The 19,640-nt window shown below is 62.8% G+C and overlaps 1 protein-coding gene across 5 annotated transcripts in view; it reads left to right on the forward strand.

Annotated features, from left to right (window-relative positions):
• Positions 1-19,640, forward strand: part of SNF4Agamma (SNF4/AMP-activated protein kinase gamma subunit) — a 223,184-nt gene that overhangs the window by 80,861 nt on the left and 122,683 nt on the right. For 4 of the 5 annotated variants that reach the window (XM_037219712.1, XM_037219715.1, XM_037219713.1 and 1 more), the window contains 2 exons: positions 2,698-2,903; positions 15,134-15,343. In XM_037219712.1, the coding sequence (XP_037075607.1) occupies positions 2,698-2,903; positions 15,134-15,343 (416 nt within the window). Of the gene's footprint in view, positions 1-1,815; positions 1,868-2,697; positions 2,904-15,133; positions 15,344-19,640 lie in introns of those variants that run through there. The other variant, XM_037219717.1, reaches the window with a different exon arrangement.

Genomic DNA, 19,640 nt, shown 5'->3' on the forward strand with positions numbered 1-19,640 from the left:
ATTGCGCCCGTTTGAGACTGAGGTGTGGCTGATTGTGCCCGTGTGACTGCTGTGTGAGTGGTTGTGCCTCTGTGACTGAGGTGTGTCTGTGCCTGTGTGGCTGCTGTGTGACTGATAGTGCTTGTGTGACTGAGGTGTGACTGATTGTGCCTGTGTGATTGAGGTGTGGCTGATTGTGCCTGTGTGACTGAGGTGTGACTGATTGTGCCTGTGTGACTGAGGTGTGGCTGATTGTGCCTGTCTGACTGAGGTGTGACTGATTGTGCCTGTATGAGATTGATGTGTGTCTGATTGTGCCTGTGTGACTGGGGTGTGAGTCTGCCTGTATGGCTGCTGTGTGACTGATTGTGCCTGTGTGGCTGAGGTGTGACTGCCGGCGTGTGGTGACCGGTTCTCGTCCCCGGTTCTTGCCACCGAACGTCTGCTCTCGGTGTACTCAGTGGCTCTCGGCTTGCTGAAGGACTCCGGCTGCTGTTCTTCCTGCGGGGCACGTCGCGCTCGAGTTCTCTTCAATGCGGCCTTGACTGCTGGTGGGATAGGCCAGGCTTGGGAATGTAGGAGGTGACATGACCTATTTCAGTAACCGCAAAGGTGGCAGCTGCGTGGGAGGCTGTGTTTGTTCCGGCGTGGCTGCTGTCAGTGCTGGTCGAGAGTGCTCGATGTCCGGTGACGGCTCATTGATTGGGGTGTCCTCCGAGGACAGCTTGACGGATGAGGAACTTGGCTACCTGGGCTGACGGCTCGATGAAGGAGGGGGAACAGCGTGCCAGCTGGGCCAGCGGTGATTTATGGAGGTCGTCGCGAAGCCGACTGCAAGCCGAGTTGGCTTGTTGCTCCGAGTGTGGGATATCGCCTCACACGTTTCGCCGCTCGACAACCATCGACAACCCCACGCTCTCCTCACAGCGCTGCAGCTGCGCACCGCAAACCAGCTCAAAGGCAGCGCGGGCGCCGCCGTGGCTCAGCGTCGTTGTGACGGGCTCAGTCCGCCCGTCACCCCTCGCCCCACGTCTCGCTGCGCCGGCGGCCCTGTCTGGCGCGCGGAGCTGTCGGCCGCGCCGTGCGCCCCGAGCCGATCTCAGTCGGGGGCTGGCCGTCGTCAGGCCACGCCCCCGGCGCCCCCGGCGCCCCCCGTGCAGCCGTACCGGGCCGGCTGGCCTTGGGATGGTCAGGCCTGCTGGCGCCGCCGGTGGTGCGCCGGGCTGGAACCCGATCTGAGCGCGCCGCGCCACGAGGGGAGCTGGAGTCGGGCGGTTTTTCAGCCGCCCGTGGGTGGACCGGACGTCGGGTTGTCAAACCGGACCGAGTCGTTTACGCGCGGCCAGCACACATTGGGCTGGGATGCTGTCGGGCCAGCGGCTGCGTGAGATGCCGCGGCGAAGCGAGGACTGGCCTGACTCATGAGGCGGCGTTGACCTGGGAGTCGACGTACGCTTTTTGGCTTTATACGACACTCTGGCAGTAGTTGCGCTGATGAGCGCGATTAGTCGCGCCCGGGTCTGCGCCGCGCCGCCGTCTCTGCGCTGAAAGGCAACACTCTGGATCGTCGTGAGACGTTCGACCAAAGAACAACAGAAGTTAGTTCGGATCGAGGGGAGGGGAAAGAGAAAGGTCGCCCTGCGTCAACTCGCGTGGTGGCCTGGCGAGCCGCGTCGCCTGGCAGTTCGTTCATGCCCCGTCGCGTGGCAGACACAGCGGCGGTTGAATGGACTTTGTCCCCACGCCAAGATAACGTAGGTGCACTGATGCCGGCGAAGGCGGTCATCTGCAGTCGGCCTGTCCGTGTTGTGTGGTGTAGCTGGCGTGTGACCCCGGCCGACCGCCTGCACCATGCGGACAGGCCACAGGGGGCGGCAGGCCCGACGTGGTACGTGCGTTCACGTCCCGCGCTGGTTGGCCCGCTGGTGTGGTGCGTGTTTGATCCCCCTGACCTCAGGCAGGCAGTGCCCTTCATCTGACCTTCCTTTCGTTTGCGTGTCCCCTGTGGTTCTCATACATCACCTTGCGATTACACTGACGCCCACCTGGCCCGTTGAGGTCAGTTCTCCGAGTTCGTCAGTACCGGTCAGCCGTGTTACCGTCCCCGGCACCTCAGCGGCCCGACGGTACCACACGGAGCCTCGGAGCAATATGACCCCACCTGACCCGTCTGAACCCACCTCTTCGTGTGCCACCTCACCCCACCTGACCCAGTCTGACCGCGTCTGACCCCACGCCCACCTGACCCTGTCTGACCCCACATGAACCCAAATAGATAAACCCACCAGATCAGGCCTGACCCTGCTTGAATCCACCTGACGCCGTCCGATTCCACCTGTACTCACATGGCCCACCTGTTCCTGTCTGACCCCTCGCCCATATGACATGGGTTTTCATCCTCCCGCCGCAGCCCGCCCAGCCCCATCTACCCCAGCCTGAGCCCGCATGAATGATTCCAGCTAACCCCACTTGACCCTAGCTGACCCCGCCTGACCCTAGCTGACCTCGCCTGATCCCAGTTGACCCTGACTGGCCTCATTCGGCCCCAGCTGACCCCGCCTGACCCCAGCTCCCAGTTTACCCCAGCTGGCCCTGCTTGATCCTAGCTGACCCGCCTGACCCCAGCTGACCCGCCTGACCCCAGGTGACCCCGCCTGACACGAGCTGACCCGCCGAACCTCAGCTGACCCCACCTGACACGAGCTGACCCGTCGGCAGGCAGTCGTCAGCGACGGAAGTCGGGGGACGACATCGTCTCGCAGTCGACCAAGGCCGGCGCGCAGACGCCGCCGCCGGCCGCGCCGGCCGACTCGCCCAGCAAGAAGCCCACGTTCCTCGACTCGTTCCGGCCGCGCTCCAAGTCGGACGCCACGCGCTCCATGCGCCGGCCCAACATCATCTCGTCTATGAAGAACTCGCTGCAGGTGAGGTGGCGGCGGGCGGCGCGCCGCTGGAAATACCGGACCGGTCTGTGGGAGTTGTCAGTGGAGGCGCTCCCGTCTCGTGTTGTGTCCTCTAAATGTTGTTTCAAGCTTTCTCCGAGCGGTTGAAGAGCCTGGGGCCCTGGTGGGAAGCACGCGACGCGCAAGTCTGGGATAGGCGGAGAGGTGCATACCAGGAGGCGGCTGTAAGGTTGAACCACCTCTACTCGCTTTCTGTGACAGGATGATGGAGGCCTGTGGGGAATCATCATAAGTAGATGCAAAAGGCATGGGAAGCGATAGAAACCCTCGTGAAGTTCTGAATCGCTTAGCTTTTGCTGACTGGAAGGCAGATTTGTGATTTGCCTCGGGCTCATTTTCCCACACACTGCGAGACATGTGCGGAAAAGTCAGCTGGCGCCATCAGATGTCAAATAAAGTGACGCATAATGCTTGCTGGTGACCCCGGCCGTTGACATAGCGGCTCTTCCCTCGGACTCAGGCCCTTCCCTCTGTCCCTCGGGCTCGGGCTCGTCCCTCCGTCCCTCCGTCCCTCGGGCTTGGGCTTGGGCTCGTCCCTCGGGCTCGGGCTCGTCCCTCCGGCCCTCGGGCTGGGGCTCATCCCTTTGTCTCTCTGGTTTGGGTTCGTCCCTTGGGCTCGGGCCCGTCCCTCCGTCCCTCGGGCTTGGGCTCGTCCCTCGGGCTCGGGCTCGTCCCTTTGTCCATCGGGTTTGGGCCCATCCCTTGCGCCTGGGCTCGTCCCTTGGCCTTAGGGCCGTCCCTCCGTCCCTCGGGCTCGAGCTCGTCCCTCCGTCGGTCGGACTCGGGTCGCTCGGTGGGAGGTGTCAGACAGCGCGATAGAGTGCGTTGCCAGCGGAGTTTCCAACGCTACCGCGCTTCTTCCTGTTCGCCGTGCCGGCCTCTCCTTCGGCCCGACGCGCGCCTCCGTTCTGCCTGTCTGAATCCACTCGGGGCCGATGGGTGTTTCGCATGTCACAGGGTCGTAAAGCGCTTGCTCGTAGACGGATGCTGGGATTTGTGGGTGCAGCGGGGATGTCGGTCGCGATGAGGTCTACTCCTGGTGCCACACCGAAGGCCACTCCGGTGCCCGCCGACGGCTGGCTGGTGCGTGTTGTGCCCCGGCCTGCCGGCTGTAACGTGCGAAAATAAAGTGGAGATTGCGAGCAGGGGGATGACAGTGATTGGATAGTAGGCAGTACAATGGCTAAGTGTCACACCCGTGTTGCGGGGCATTTTATGGATGAATGGGTCCTTGTATGCCAGCAGTCACCATCGGCCCTCCTATTCAGCGGAGGCCTGTCCGCGACTGATCCATTTCTCCGTCGAATCGGCGCGCGCTCACCTCGCGTAAATGGGGCGCCGTGTGGCGGAGACCTCGCGGGAACCGCGCATCATACTCTGTGAACACAGCTCAGTGTACCGGCAGTCTGCCACGAGGCGCCCCCCCCCCCCCCCCCACGCTCCGTGACTCGCGGCGCTCCCACCGGCCGCCCACCGCAGTGTCGGCCGGCCCCCCGGCCGCTTTGAACGGCCAGACAGGCCGGCTTGCGGCAGATTAATTGCCACGCGCGATTCATATCATCGGCCAGACGGCTGACGCCACAGCAGCGAGGCGTCATGCGCAGTGGCGGTTTTCCCTGAACTGGCACGGCGCCATTAGCTCACTGATCCCGGAGCCCCGGGTGGGGGTACAGGTGACCGCACCGCCAGCGGGTCTCGCCGGGTCGGGACTGCACCGCCAGCGGGTGGTCCCCGCCGGGATCTGCACCGCCAGCGGGTGGTCCCGCCGGGGTCTGGAGTGCACCGCCAGCGGGTGGTCCCGCTGGGATCTGGTGCGCACCGCCAGCGGGTGGTCCCCGCCGGGATCTGGGGTGCACCGCCAGCGGGTGGTCCCGCTGGGATCTGGGGTGCACCGCCAGCGGGTGGTCCTCGCCGGGGTCGGGACTGCACCGCCAGCGAGTACCATCGGCGTCGGGTCATCAGCGAAGTGGTCCGCTCGTAAACGTATCGGCCACAGTGTCGTCTTTGGCCCGCACGTCGTGAAGAGCTAATTTGGGGATTAAGAGCGCCACGCTGGCGCTGTAGCCGTGTTGAGACCGTGCCTGACATGGCTTACAGGGCTGAGCCGGGCCAAGATCGCGTCTCGCCTGTCAGGCCTGTGAGGGCTTCTGTGCCGGTTTTCGATCTTGCCATTCTTTAGGCCGCTGGCGTTCGTGGTAAAAACTCTGGTCCAATGACGGAAGTGTGGTGGGTTCCCATTTTTGCTCACTGGTCTGGCTTTTGTCTGCATGGTTGTTGCGGTGCTCAAATTCAACCAAACCGCACACGACGTAAAGTAACGGAAGCTTGTATCTCCACTGCATAACCCGCGGAATCGCTCCCCGCGGCGCCGCGTCCGGTTGCTGGCGGGTCGCGCGCGCCGTGGGCCGGGTGTACCCTTCACGCGCCAGTCTGGGTGCCGGATCGGTCGGCCATCGGCCGGGTGTACCCTTCACGCATCAGTCTAGGCGCCGGATCGGTCGGCCATCTGCCTGGTGTACCCTTTACGCACCAGTCTGGGCGCCTGATCGGTCGGCCGCCGGACACGATAGCCGCTGTGATAGCCCAACGCAAACACGGTGCCGATTCTGGGTTGCCGGCGTCGGCCCGCTCGGCCTCAGCGATAGCGGCGTGAGCCGTGCGTACACACGTGGCACGGCGCAGTCCGGCGCGAGCCGTGGACACACACACATGACACAGCGCGGTCCGGTGCGGGCCGTGGGCACACACACATGGCACAGCGCGGTCCGGTGCGGGCCGTGGACACACACACATGACACAGCGCGGTCCGGTGCGGGCCGTGGGCACACACACATGGCACAGCGCGGTCCGGTGCGGGCTGCGGACATACACACATGACACAGCGCGGTCCGGTGCGGGCCGTGGGCACACACACATGGCACAGCGCGGTCCGGTGCGGGCCGTGGACACACACACATGACACAGCGCGGTCCGGTGCGGGCCGTGGGCACACACACATGGCACAGCGCGGTCCGGTGCGGGCCGTGGGCACACACACATGACACAGCGCGGTCCGGTGCGGGCCGTGGGCACACACACATGGCACAGCGCGGTCCGGTGCGGGCCGTGGACACACACACATGACACAGCGTGGTCCGGTGCGGGCCGTGGACACACACACATGACACAGCGCGGTCCGGTGCGGGCCGTGGACACACACACATGGCACAGCGCGGTCCGGTGCGGGCCGCGGACATACACACATGGCACAGCGCGGTCCGGTGCGGGCCGTGGACATACACACATGGCACGGCGCGGTCCGGCGCGGGCCGTGGACACACACGCATGGCACAGCGCGGTCCGGTGCGGGCCGTGGGCACACACATGGCACAGCGCAGTCCGGCTGCGTTCGCGGGCCGGCGCCAGGTCGGTACAATGGCTGGTACGGACGAGGTGTGCTGCGCGGCCCGTCCGGTGACGCGAGTCTGAGCGTGCCTGACGTCAGGACTGCGGGTGGCCTGTCACCCCCAGCCTGACGTCAGGACTGCGAGCGGCCTGTCACCCCCAGCCTGACGTCAGGACTGCGGGCGGCCTGTCACCCCCAGCCTGACGTCAGGACTGCGGGTGGCCTGTCACCCCCAGCCTGATGTCAGGGCTGCGGGCGGCCTGTCACCCCCAGCCTGATGTCAGGACTGCGGGTGGCCTGTCACCCCCAGCCTGACGTCAGGGCTGCGGGCGGCCTGTCACCCCCAGCCTGACGTCAGGACTGCGGGTGGCCTGTCACCCCCAGCCTGACGTCAGGACTGCGGGCGGCCTGTCACCCCCAGCCTGACGTCAGGGCTGCGGGCGGCCTGTCACCCCCAGCCTGACGTCAGGACTGCGGGCGGCCTGTCACCCCCAGCCTGACGTCAGGGCTGCGGGCGGCCTGTCACCCCCAGCCTGACGTCAGGGCTGCGGGCGGCCTGTCACCCCAGCCTGATGTCAGGACTGCGGGCGGCCTGTCACCCCAGCCTGACGCCGTGGTCAGGCTAGGGTGACGACCCGGCCGGCAGCAGGGGGATAAAAGGACCATGGCGGATAACATTGAGATGTACGGGAGTTTTGTTGAGTAGTGAGGGTTATGGAGAAGGCGTCTGGAATCGGCGGACGTTCCTGGAAGTGTTATCAGAGCATGTAACAACAGAAACGAAAATGCCCTGATTGGTGCCGTGAAGGGGATGGTGACGACCCTCGAATCCCGAAGTAAAACAGTGTGCCAGTGATAATGAAGTCTCAATGAAGGCACTGGGACGATGTCGCCACGTGCGAAACCTTGGCGTAAGGAAAACTGATAACGCATTGCGAAGTTGCATCCAACCCCACTGTGTTTGTAGGCGACGGGATCCTGGCATGGCTCAACACGCATTTCCTCGGTTTCCTTGTGCGACTCTCGTATTGTGGCAAATAAGCTGCTTACAACGTGTAAGTGAATTCTGAGTCGACCAGCCAATGAGTTGTGTCGTGTTCATGTGTCGGGCGGCCTTCTCAGGACTGAGGACTATCGGGTACACGTACACGCCGACCAGATACGGACACTCCTCTGAATAATGGATACGTCTGCCGGCGATCCGAGGCGTCACGTGACGGCCGCCGAACGCGCCAGACTGTTGGGTTTCTTGTCGGGCGTGTCCCCCCCCCCCCCCCGTCGGGGACGATGCCGACCGGTGACAGCGGTCGCCACCCCCGCGGCCGCGTGGCCGAGGCCGCCGGCGCCGGCGTCGCAGCCTCCCGAGTGCTGGCCGCCCGACGACGGTGCGTTGAAGGTCTGATCGTCGCACGAGCGAGGCAGCAAAGGTGGGAGACCGGCCCTGGCCGCGGGGAGTCCAACGGCTGCACTTGTGCACTGAACTGGAATATCTCGAATGGAATTTACCACGATTGCAGCTTTTCGTACGGCAGCTAAGCATGTCCCGATGACAGGGAGAGCGATGTTAGTGTCCCGCCGAACCCGCTGCCACTCGCTCCCGCTCCACTGCCCGGGCCGTGGCAACAGCGCTGCAAACGCCGTCGCGTTAATTGCGCCCGATCTTTGTTGTCCGACAACTGGCGTTGTTGCGCAAGCTGGGCGGCCGGACGAAGTGGCGCGGGCGTCCGGGCCCGGCGGGCGTAGACAACAGCCTGTTGGGTCGTTGACCGGCCGACCGGCCGCCGGTCGGACCGGAGCGCCGCGCCGCGCGCCGAAGCCCAGCCGTGTAGTTAGGCGGCTGGAAGGAGGCGGTCAGAGTCTGGGAGCCGCGGAAGGCGCGGTGGCGACGCTGGCCCGCCGCCAGCCCGGGGGCCTGCCGGACGGCTGACCCGGAGGCTGGCCGGAGCCGTGGCGTCGCATCGGTCGGCTGGTGGTCGGCTCGGGCGTCGCTGCCTATTCACGTGCCACGCGCTCCATCCAACACCATCAGCCGGCCTCGCATGCGGCGGCCTGCTCCTGCTCCTCCCCGCACCTAAGTCTTTTGTGACACGAGTACTGCGCCACGTCCGGGTGCCGAACTCCAGCCGCTGGATTGCATCTCGTTCGGTGTGTGGGCCGCTCCCCCGAGCCGCCCGCCGACGGGGCGCGGCGTCCCGCCCTCTGTCGAGCTGCCCGCCGCCTGGCGGTCGGCGGCCAGCTCGTTCTGCGCAGCGCCGGGCCGGGCCCAGCGGCGCTGTTGCGTCACAGCCGCCTGCCCGGCCGAGATGCACAGGGGATTTGCACGCTTTACTCCGTTCAGGCAGCAGGAGGGCGGCCCTCGAGGCCGAGCTGGCGTGTCGAGCAAACCGGATGGCGCGCGGCGCCGGCGGAGTTTATTGCGCTCGGCTGTGTGCGAACCGGATGGCGTGGGTGTGACGGAGCTGGGTTGTTGTTTTGGGCACGTGTGGACCTGCTGTGGTCATTCGCAGAGCAGGCTACCACCTCTGTGGGTCGATTGTGGGAGGGAGTCTGAAACACAGCCGGTAAAGCATTGGGCGTCGAACCGAAAATGTCGCGGTGATGAGACGGACAGTCTGCCCCAGCGTTTTGCTGGCTTGTTGGTGTGTCACCGATGGCCATGTTGCATGCCTTGGCTGCTCTGCGGAGAGTCGCAGCACGTTACTGAGACCGCCGGGGTCTGCCTTCCTCTGCCGCGGTGCTTGCGTGTTTTAGGACGATGACGAACCCAGAAATAATCAGCGCCAGGTGATTCGCTCGCCAGCGCTCACAACAGCGGACGTCAGAGCGTGGTCAGACACAGCGCTGGAGAGAGCTGGGCTGGATGGACGGAGCGATGCTTGAGTCACCGCAGCATCGTAGCGAAGCACAGTCGGCCTTTGGACAGGCGGAGGCTGAGCAGCTGCTGCATACCGACCGGCCGGATACGAAACGCTGGCTGCCGCCCGCCGGCGCTCAGTACTCAGTACCGGCGACTCACGTTGCCCACCTCTAGCCGAACTGCGAGAAGTCACAATGTAGTGATCATCAGCACGAGGTTAAAGTCTCTGCTACATTTGTACTTACTGTTTGTATCATCACACGTCCGGTAAAACTTCACCGCTCGCGTCGGACCGCAGGCCTGCTGGAGGGGGATCCCTTCTCATGCCGTCGCCGGCGCCAAGTACCGGGCGGCGCTTTGCCCACCTCTACGGCGGCGCCGGGCGGCGAGCCGCGCCGGGCCGCGGCACGCCCCCAGTGCTGCGATCTGCCAGCCGGCGTCCGGCGCCCAGTCAGCGGAGCGGTGTGTTGTGCGCCCCGACGGTCGCCCAAGTCGCAATCCTGAGCTGTTCGGGACTCTACGGCGGGGGGGCGGGCATGTTCCAGTTCAGCCAGCGGGTAAGCCACGCTCGGCAGGGCGGCCCGACGTACGGGGCGGGGGTGCGGAGAGAGGCGCAAAAAACGGGAGGAGGTGTCGTGGCCCCGCTGTTTTCAACGGTCCAGCATTAGAGACGACGATGGTTATGCAGGGCGCAATGACTGCAAAGGCGTGTTTTGTTCGGGGTTTCATAATCGGGCAGACTCACCAACGTTTTGGGACGCACCCACGTGTGGGAACAGCCCTGGGAACAAGTGCAGGGTGGGTGGGCGGATGGGTGGGCTCAGACAGAGGCGGATCTAGAACCCAATGCGGCGATGCCCTGCCCCGAGACAGTGGGGCAGGACGCATTCACCCACTGTGAGCGCGGCTTTCGATACACTGACGCGGTGCACAGGGCTAGGTTCTCTGAGTTCTCTCCGACAGCTGAGCCTCGGCCCATCCGCGGCGGAGCGGGCGGTGACCTTGAGACGCTGCGTCTACGTGACCGGGCTTCCATGCGCGCTGGCGGTCATGTGCACGGTGGGGCACGGGGCACCTCGGGCTGCACTGCCTCTGGGACCGTGACGCTCGGACGCGCCGCACCCGCGCCCTGCGCCTCCCCACGCGCCGGCGCCAGGGATGTGTCTTGGGTGATGCCCGGCCCATGCCGGTGGTGTTTGGGAGTCTGGACGCGCCCGGGAGAGAGAAGGAAGGAGAGAGAGAGCGAGAAAGATTCTGCCACGCATCGCGCCTTGTTCACATTCGGGACACGCTCGTTCTCGGCAGCCGGCTTTATCCATGTCAGTTAGTTAGCGTGCCGGGGTTGGGATGCCTGTTGTCCGGTGCGGAAACATTGCCTAAAGAAGGCAGTGTTTTTGTAAAGCGCAGGGAGTAGTTCTGCTGCTCGGCGCCCGTGCTCATCATGACCTCTGCAATGATCCGCGTCTGTTAACTCCACAAGGCTGCTGATTGCACCGACTGTGGTTTGCTTCTGAATTTCCTCGGTTGGCGACCGCATGACTCAGCGGTGAGCGCTGTAGCTTTGTGCAGCCCTGCTGCGTACCTGGGAGTAAAAATGCGTGCTCTGGCTGCGAGCTGGCGCTACAGGCTCACGTGTCTGACTGGTATGCAACATGCGTATTAAGTTGCATGTTGTTGCATCCAGATATCGGGCGAACCTTTCGTGCATGAGGGTGGGGGCTGGGGCCCTCCCAGTGTTTCCAATGTGGAAAGCCTTTATGATGCCTGATATGGCGAGAACGGACCTAGATCTTAATGCGCCCCCAATGGTTTGGGCTAGGGCAATGGTTTGGGCAAGCGCAATGGTTTGGGCTAGGGCAATGGTTTGGGCTAGACTCGGGCGCCGGTTGGGATTCGTGTTTTGACGATGCGTGATGTGACGCATCGGTCGCACTAACCATTCAGGAGGCTGGAGTTGCGGCGGTCAGCATCGTTATCGTCCCGTCCGCAGCCGTGTGTGGAACACAAATGCAGAGCACGTGACGTTGTGCGTTCCGCCCCTCCGCCGCTCTGCCCCTCCGCCGCTCTGCTCCCCCGCCGCTCTGCCCCTCCACCGCTCTGCTCCTCCACTGCTCCTCCGCCACTCTGCCCCTCCGCCGCTCTGCTCCTCCGCCGCTCTGCCCTTCCGCTGCTCCCCCGCCGCTCTGCCCCTCCGCCACTCTGCTCCTCCGCCCCTCTGCCCCTCCGCCGCTCTGCCCTTCCGCTGCTCCCCTGCCCCTCTGCCCCTCCGCCGCTCTGCCCCGAGGGGCGCGGAAGCGCAGCGCCGTGATAGTAGCGGCGTTTCCTGGCCGTGCTGCTGGCCCGCCTCGGCATTTACGGGTCAGCCGCGCCGCCCGCTGACCGCGTGGTCACGTTCGGCGCTTATGCCCGCCGGACGGCGCCCGGGGCCCCGACCCGTGTCGAGAGCCTGCGGCCAGGCGTCCTGCCAGGAGCGGCTGTGTGTGTGGGAGGGGGAGGGGGGGGGGGGGCGCGGGGGGAACGGGGCGGGTAATGTCCCTTCAAGCGCCACGCCGAGGACGCTGCATGAAAAGAGCGAACGTGAAACATGTTCCACCTCCCCAATGATCGGTCACGCTGCACGCCCTTGGGTCGGCGCGTGCTAGCTTCACGGCCTGCTGCCACGCTGCAGCCATGAATTTGGACGGAGGCAGGCGGTCGGGCGATGCCGGCGCGCGAGGCGTCACTGCTAGGGGGTTGAGACTCCAGGCGCTGGTCGGGGTGGCATGGCTGGCTTCACATCTGTTGTGTCCCTTGCTGTAAGTTGATCAAAACGTTGCACGTGTGTGAAGACGCCTGAACATTTGCTTAACCTAGCTTAACTCAACCTAACCTTAACTTGTTCAGTAACCCCTCTTGGCTCCGGCGGCTGGGCGTCCGCCGACTGTTCTCGTCGACCCCCCCCCCCCCCCGATCCCCCCTTCCCCCGGTCGCGGGATGCAGTTCCTGTTCGCTGAAATCACCCTCCAATCAGCGTACGTCGCCAGGATTCGGAATGTAAATTGAAGCGAAATCTGAGAAGTGACGTATGGCCGGCTTCCAGCCGCCTCCGCCTAGCGACACGCAAAGTTCAGGCTGACGTGGGCATGACTTGCATGAGCTGGGCACCGCCGTACCACTCCGGTTTGCCGGGGCGATGTCTCCGGATGGATCGATTTATCCAGGTCGCGTTGCCCCCCCCCCCCCCCCCCGCATTCTCCGGCTCCCCGGTCCAAAGCGCTGCTTTGTGATGTGCGTCAGCTTGTTACGCTCGCCGCTGGTGAGTGATGCAGGGGCGTCTTCAAGAGTCGTCAAAGGCATGTGTCCCCATACGCAGACAATTTGTACATGCCTGAAAAAGCTTGTAAATAAATATCGACAAGTAAGAGATCGAGAGAGGCATGCAAAAACAAGTGGATTGAAAATACGCAATGGTAATTTACGAAAAAGTGCAATCTAGGAGATGTCGTACATGTGTCGTGAGCCAAAAGGAAGTTTTCCGCGAATGTTCTTGATTTGATCACCACTATAACGAGGGATGGGATGCACTCTACCCAACAAATGAGGTGCAGCACAGTGCCCCTGTGCAGTACGCTGACGTAAGGTTCGTTACAATGCAGCGTGAATCGCGGTGGCCTTGCGACCGGCAGCAGGGGCACGACTCTGCACTAAGCTGTCTTCAATCTCGGCTCCCCAAACGGAGCCATGCATTATAGATCGGGCAGCGGGCTGGGGGGGGGGGGGGGGGCGCTCGCGGCGCCGCGGCTGGTCTGCCGTCGGGGCGGCAGGCGGCTGGCGGCGACCTGAACCCGGCTGGCCTGCTGTCGTAGTGGCGGGGTGGCAGGTGCAGGTGTCCGGATGGGCAGGCGGCTGGCAGCGGCCTGGGCCTTGCTGGTCGTCGCCGTCGGACGTCGCCTGCGGTCTCTCCTGACTCCTGGGGCCTCGGCGCTCTCAGGTGGTATCTCCAGGGGACTGAGGCTGTGAGCCTGCGGGGCGGCCAGTTGGTGGGCCGCCTGGCCCCGTCGAGCCCGTCCCTCGCCTGCGGTCTCTCCTGACTCCTGGGGCCTCGGCGCTCTCAGGTGGTATCTCCAGGAGACTGAGGCTGTGAGCCTGCGGGGCGGCCAGTTGGTGGGCCGCCTGGCCCCGTCGAGCCCGTCCCGCTCCGGTATTCCCCTGCGATGCTTACGTGGGATGTGTCGAGAGGATGCGACGGGCCTGGACCGGGCGGAATGATGCTGCATTGGTGTGATCCGCGGCTTTTCGCAGCCCTATTTAATGAAGGCGTCCCAAGGTGAGAATCGTGCACTGAAGCTGGGAACGCCGTACGTAAGCGTTGGTTTGCGATGGCGATGATTCAGAGTTTCCACTGAAGTTGCGTCACTCGTTAGTTGCTTTGCAATGCTTTTGCCGGTGAGATTTCAGAAGAGTTGCCCCTCGTTGACGGTTGGCGAAGGTGGATGGAAGCAAGGCTGAAATGACCACTTCTGGAATGCGCTCAGCTTACATAATATATATATATATATATATATATATATATATATATATATATATATATATATATATATATATATATATAAAGCCAGACTGTACGCATACATTGTGGTATACCCTTGCAGGCACGCAAATACAGATGCACCTGCAACGCGTATATGGTTATCGGGGTAGACGCCTCACGCATTCATTGAGCAACACATTTGCATTGATGTTATCAACCATGATTATGCCGCCTGGAAGAAGGAAAACCTGTCGGAAATATCAGTTAATGGCAATGATGTCAGGCTATGACGTCATGAGACTTCCTAGCACACACACGCCTACGGTATGTGTTTACGCCATTGTTTTGGCGCAGGTATGCGTTCCACGCATGCGATTTTCTGCTTTACGTTCCTGCTTTGCATCCATCCTCATCCGCAAATTGCTGATGCGCTAGTGGCAGCAACTGAGGTCTTCTGCAGCACCGAACACAGGAGAGCGTTGCGGAGCCCAGCCACGAGCGAAGCTGCACGAAGGGGCCGCTTGTATCGCTTCCTGAATAGTGTCTCTTCCTCATCCGCCGGTGAGCGCGGCACGTGGTGATCTTTCCACGCATCAGTCGCTGTGTATGTGATATAATCCTCCTTTGAGCCGGTATATTCCGTGTGCCATGCTGGCGATGATGTCAGGCTCGTCGGCGATTCTGATGTATCGATTCTGATGTTGCGCGATAAACTGCCGCCGGGGAAGAAACCGCGTTCTGGCGCGCCATAAGCGACGCGCCAGATTTTGCTGGCGCACGAGGAGTGATGCAACGGCTTTTGCCAGTCGGGTGAAGCCAAACAGCGGCGCTGTTTGTTGCACCACAGCGGAGTTAATACCCTGGACGCAATGTATTCAGAGTGCGTTATTCGCTACTGATGCCCAGTGCAGTGTTCAGAAGTTTGTGGTGTCATGTCTATAGCCATAGGCATATGACTGCGCAGGAGGGGAGTCTGGACAGGCGAGGATGCGCTTCTGATGATAAAGCTTTTCAGAAGCCGGTCTCGTGCGTTAACTCTCACTCAGACTTGTGCTGGGTGATGCAAGGATGCTGTGCTGCTCTCTCCTCCTTCCCCTACGTGGCATTTAACCATTTGCTGGTGGGGCGGGGAGAGGATGAGGGCAACCTAGGTTTTAGAAGATGATGCTTCCCGTGAATTTTAAGGTGAGGAGTGTACCCCACTAGTGCTGGAAAACGTTGCTTATTGACGTGGTCTGGCCCTTCCCATTCTGTACCGGTCGGGTCCCAAGAGGTTGAATACAAAACGCGACGAACGGAAACAGGAGCGTAGTCAGCGGAACCAGCGTTGCACCCAAAATACCCCCGCTCTCATCCTGGCGATTTTTAGGATCCGACTGCACGCCGACGCCGCTCCGCCGTGACCCCAGCGCGCTAACGCTCGTCCTTCTCGCCGGCAGCACTCCATAGTGGGGAGCCCGGCTGGCGGAAAGGGCCCGCCCGTGTCCCTGCCGACGTCGCCGCAGGCGGCCGACGCGCTGGAGCCGCCCTCGGCGCGCTACCGCGCCCGCTCCGGCTCCGAGTCCTCCAAGTCTGCCGTGCGCAGCGTCATCGACAGGATCCGCGGCCGCTCGCAGTCTGTCGTCGAATCCGACAAACGCAAGTTCGCGGTGAGTACGCGGGGTGGCGCTGCCGTCGGCCGCCGGGCGGAAGGCGCTGCTTCGGCGTTTTGCGTGCGGCGCGCTGCTGTCGTGTTCCAGAGGTTGGCTGACGGTGGTCGTGGGAGGCGCCGAGCTGCTGCAGTCAGGCTGGGCGATGCCACGGCTGGGGAACGCTCAGTGGAAGCCAGACACGGACACAAGGCACACGTCGCCTGCAAACGGCGACCTCCGAGCACAGTAGATGCCGGCGGCGTGGCGACCTTCTGTTAGACAAAATGATATTGCATGATCCGGATAGCTGGATGCGCTGGACGTTTGGATCGGGAGGGAACTAATGTGACTGGAATATTTACCAGCTGGTGGAATCTTGTCTGTTGCGAGGTCAATATCTGCGCTGATAAGTACAATCAACATTTCATGCGCTCATGAAGTTAAGTGGCAACTTTAATTTATTTAAAATTTTTGTGGATGAAGTTTCTGTCAAAATGAAGCTCATTTAATCATCGTTTAATGATCGCCTAAATGTTCCATTCCAACGACCCCTGCAACCAACACTCCAGCGAACAGGGGTACAATCTCTTAACCCCCTTTGAACCCTTAAAGCATGGCCAACGCTGACGGTTAATGTTTTGTTTTTGTTTTTGTTTGAGTGGTGGATGTTTGTCACATAGTATTCATAACGTACTAAATAAAGATGCCTTTGTGAGGTCATTTCTGCTTGAAGAGCAGCCATATTCGGTGCCTGTTAGTTTTTCCACGTGTGGATGCCGCGTTTAACATGGCAAGGCCTATGCACCCCTTATTCGTTGCGTGCACTGGCCAGAATGATTCCAATCGTTCACACATACTGTCGTGTAGCATTGCTTTTTCCGTAAATTTAGGTCAGGATATATCCAGGCGCAGGTGGTTTGTAATCTGCTATTGAACTGTGCTGTCGAATACGACGCTGCGATAAAACTAAATGCTGCAGTCGTGGGGATAAAAACTGGTATTTCGGGTGAGGGCAACACCGATATTTCTTCTGCGGTGCAGTGTGCGTGCATTTCGACGGCTATCAGTGTATTCTGTATGGAAAAGGTGGCGCTAGTGTGCGCAGTGTGCAACATTCGCAGCCCGTCCCGTGTCGAGAGCGACTGGCCCGCACAGAAGCTCAGAGTCCCGTGTGCCCGTCAGCCGGGGTCTCCTTCAGCGCCCTCTGGGCGGACCGGATCCAGAGCTGGCGATCCAGATCCAGATCCAGAGCTCTGTCCTGACGCGGCCCGGGAGGCGGGGGCTCTCGGCGACGGACCGACACTCCCGTCCTCAGCAGCTCAGTCGCTCGGCGGCACTGCATCCACACCGTTCCCGTCGCCAGTGGGTCGCTCGGTATCGGGGTCACACTGTCGATGGTGACATTCGGCCAGGAGAGGGCGGTCAACTTTTGACAACTGAAAGCTGCGCAGAGCGGTTAGTGGGCTGCCTCCCGGCTGCACGGGCTGGCGTAATCCCTGATCAGTGGCAAACTTCCCGGGGAAGGCTATCAGCTCATCATGGGCAGTCTTCTCTGTCGGGACGATTTCCCGGCGACGGCTGCTAGCTGCTAGCCTTCCCTTCCTTCCCTAGCTGCTAGGCTTTCCTTCCTTTTCTAGCTACTAGCCTTTCCTTCCTTCCCTAGCTGCTAGCCTTCCCTTCCTTCCCTAGCTGCTAGCCTTTCCTTCCTTTTCTAGCTGCTAGCCTTTCCTTCCTTTTCTAGCCGCTAGCCTTTCCTGAGACGTTTCTCGCCATCCGAAGTGTCCTGCGCCGATTGTTCGCACCGGCCGCATGTCGCCTCATTAATTTGAATGGTGCTCCGATCGTGTTGCTGGCCCGCCTCGGCGGCGGCGTGTGGCTCGGGTCGGCCGCGCGCTGTTCGACATCCAATCGTCGGCGCTCGGCCGTCGGGAGCCGGAAGGAGCGGTTCCGAGCCGGAAGGGCGCGGCACCTCCCTTGTGCGCCTCCGGCCGGGTGAACTCTGACATCGTCCTCCTCCGTGTAGCGTCTGTCGACGCGCGACCCCGGCCTGGCGACCGCGTCCGATAGCCGGCCGGTGGACGATGGTAGCCGACTGGAGCGGCGTCGAGCACGGCTCGCCTCGCCAGTGACGGGTCGGCGCCGAGCACGGCTCGCCTCACCGGTGGCAGGTCGGCGCCGAGCACGGCTCGCTTCGCCGGTGACGGGTCGGCGCCGAGCACGGCGCGCCTCGCCGGTGACAGGGCGGCGCCAAGCACGGCTCGCCTCGCCTGTGACGGGTCGGCCGGTTCGGCGCCGAGCATGGCTCGCCTCACCGGTGACGGGTCGGCGCCGAGCACGGCTCGCTTCGCCGGTGACAGGTCGGCGCCGAGCACGGCTCGTCTCGCCGGTGACGGGTCGGCGCCGGGCACGGCTCGCTCCGCCGGTGACAGGTCGGCGCCGAGCACGGCTCGTCTCGCCGGTGACGGGTCGGCGCCGAGCACGGCTCGCTTCGCCGGTGACAGGTCGGCGCCGAGCACGGCTCGTCTCGCCGGTGACGGGTCGGCGCCGGGCACGGCTCGCTCCGCCGGTGACAGGTCGGCGCCGAGCACGGCTCGTCTCGCCGGTGACGGGTCGGCGGCGAGCACGGCTCGCTTCGCCGGTGACAGGTCGGCGCCGAGCACGGTTCGCCTCACCGGTGACCGGTCGGCGCCGTGCCGGGTTGTGCGACGCTCCCGCCGCCGGCCGAACCGCGACGCCCGAACGCCGACCTACACTCGACGGCGAGGGCACCACTGGCTGGTGGGCACGTGACGCGCGGCGTACTCGGTGCGCCCGACAGCCGTACGCTCTGTCCGTAGCAGACAACGGCGTCTCTCACCGACCGGCTTATCTTTATAGTGCCCCCGGTGTTGAACAACGGCTCGGTGTGAAGGCAGCAGCAGATACTGCAATCGTAGCACTCGAGACTGATCGCGTGAGAGTAGAACGCTGTGATTGGGGGGGAGGGGGGGGGGGGGAGGGGGCGAAGGGGAGGGAAGACGGGCAGGCATCAGGGTCGAATTTTGCATTTTGTCGTAATGGTGGTGCAAAAGTCATATCATGCACATGCTATTTTAGTTCGAAAAACCGCCGCGGAACAGGGAACTGGAAGCGTTGTATTTAGTATATGGGGCGCGGCTTGTGTCGGGTACAATTTTTGCCAGAACAAGCATTTGAAGGTTTGGGATTGCATCATCTCGATGCGCGTTCCGCTCCTGGTCCCAAATGATCGCCTCGTCGGCGATGGGGGTAGCAATTCGTTCCTGATCTTCAACTGCGAGATCAACGCTCACACGGCTGCTGGTCGTGCTGAGGGGGTCGCCCCGAGCGGGTCGCGCCGAGTAGATCGCGTTCGTGCAGCAGCCGGTCACGTGACCTGGGGGCGCCGGCTTGCGAGCGCCGAGCGCCGCCGCGGCGGGGTAGCCGTGCCCGCTTCCGTCCGCGCCTCGGGAGCGTGAATGGTGCGCCATTACGGCCGGTCACGGACTGCGCGTGACCCGCCGGCGGCCCTTCGTCGGCTGTCGGACGGCCGCCGCCGCCGCCCGCTGCCGGCGGTACAGGTCCGGTCCGGCCGGCCGCAGGGGGCGGCTGCCCCCCCCCCCCCCCCCCCACGCCCGGGACGTAATCCCAGCGACGGCGCGGCACGTAATCGAGGCATGAGCTGTCTGTCGCTCCGATGTCCGTGCTCGGGTGGCTGCCGCAGGGGGTAATCCCGCGGTGCTGTCTTTTGTTGCGGCTTGCCAGTGCCAGCGCGAAGGATTGCTGAGGAGGTGAAGAGATTGAGCTGAAGGTAACGCACGCCGTGCTGTACCATGGTATAGGAAACTGGCAGTCTGCTTGGCAGCTGTGGTCGTCACTTACCAAAAAATGAGTGGCGCCCAGCAGTGATATGGGATTTTTTATGAACATTTCTGTTTGTAATGTTGCCATAGGCCTACGTTAAAACAAAATAAAAATGTGTGAAAAGATCTGCCCTCACCCCCACCGCACCCCTTAAAGCGCTCGGCATACGCGTTAGGAGCGCACGAACTGCAGTGCATTCAGCACCGGCTGGTTTTGTGTAAACCGGCATCTATCCACACACGGTATGCACGGTGGCCATCATTTCATCCCCCACCGATTCCGCGCATGGCATCTTAAAGCCATCCCGCCACACCTCTCAGCGAGCGTCATCCCTGTCGTCATCTGCGGCAGCGATGGCTGGGGCTGGTCGCGCCGGAAGAGCGCCGTGCCTTTCCTCTGCAGCGGCGGGGGCGGCGGAGGTACCGCGCGGCCGCCGCGCCCGCCGCCGGGGCCT

Source organism: Pollicipes pollicipes, unplaced genomic scaffold, assembly GCF_011947565.3.
Source record: "Pollicipes pollicipes isolate AB1234 unplaced genomic scaffold, Ppol_2.1 Scaffold_4295;HRSCAF=5057_pilon_pilon_pilon, whole genome shotgun sequence".
Lineage (NCBI taxonomy): Eukaryota > Metazoa > Arthropoda > Thecostraca > Pollicipedomorpha > Pollicipedidae > Pollicipes > Pollicipes pollicipes.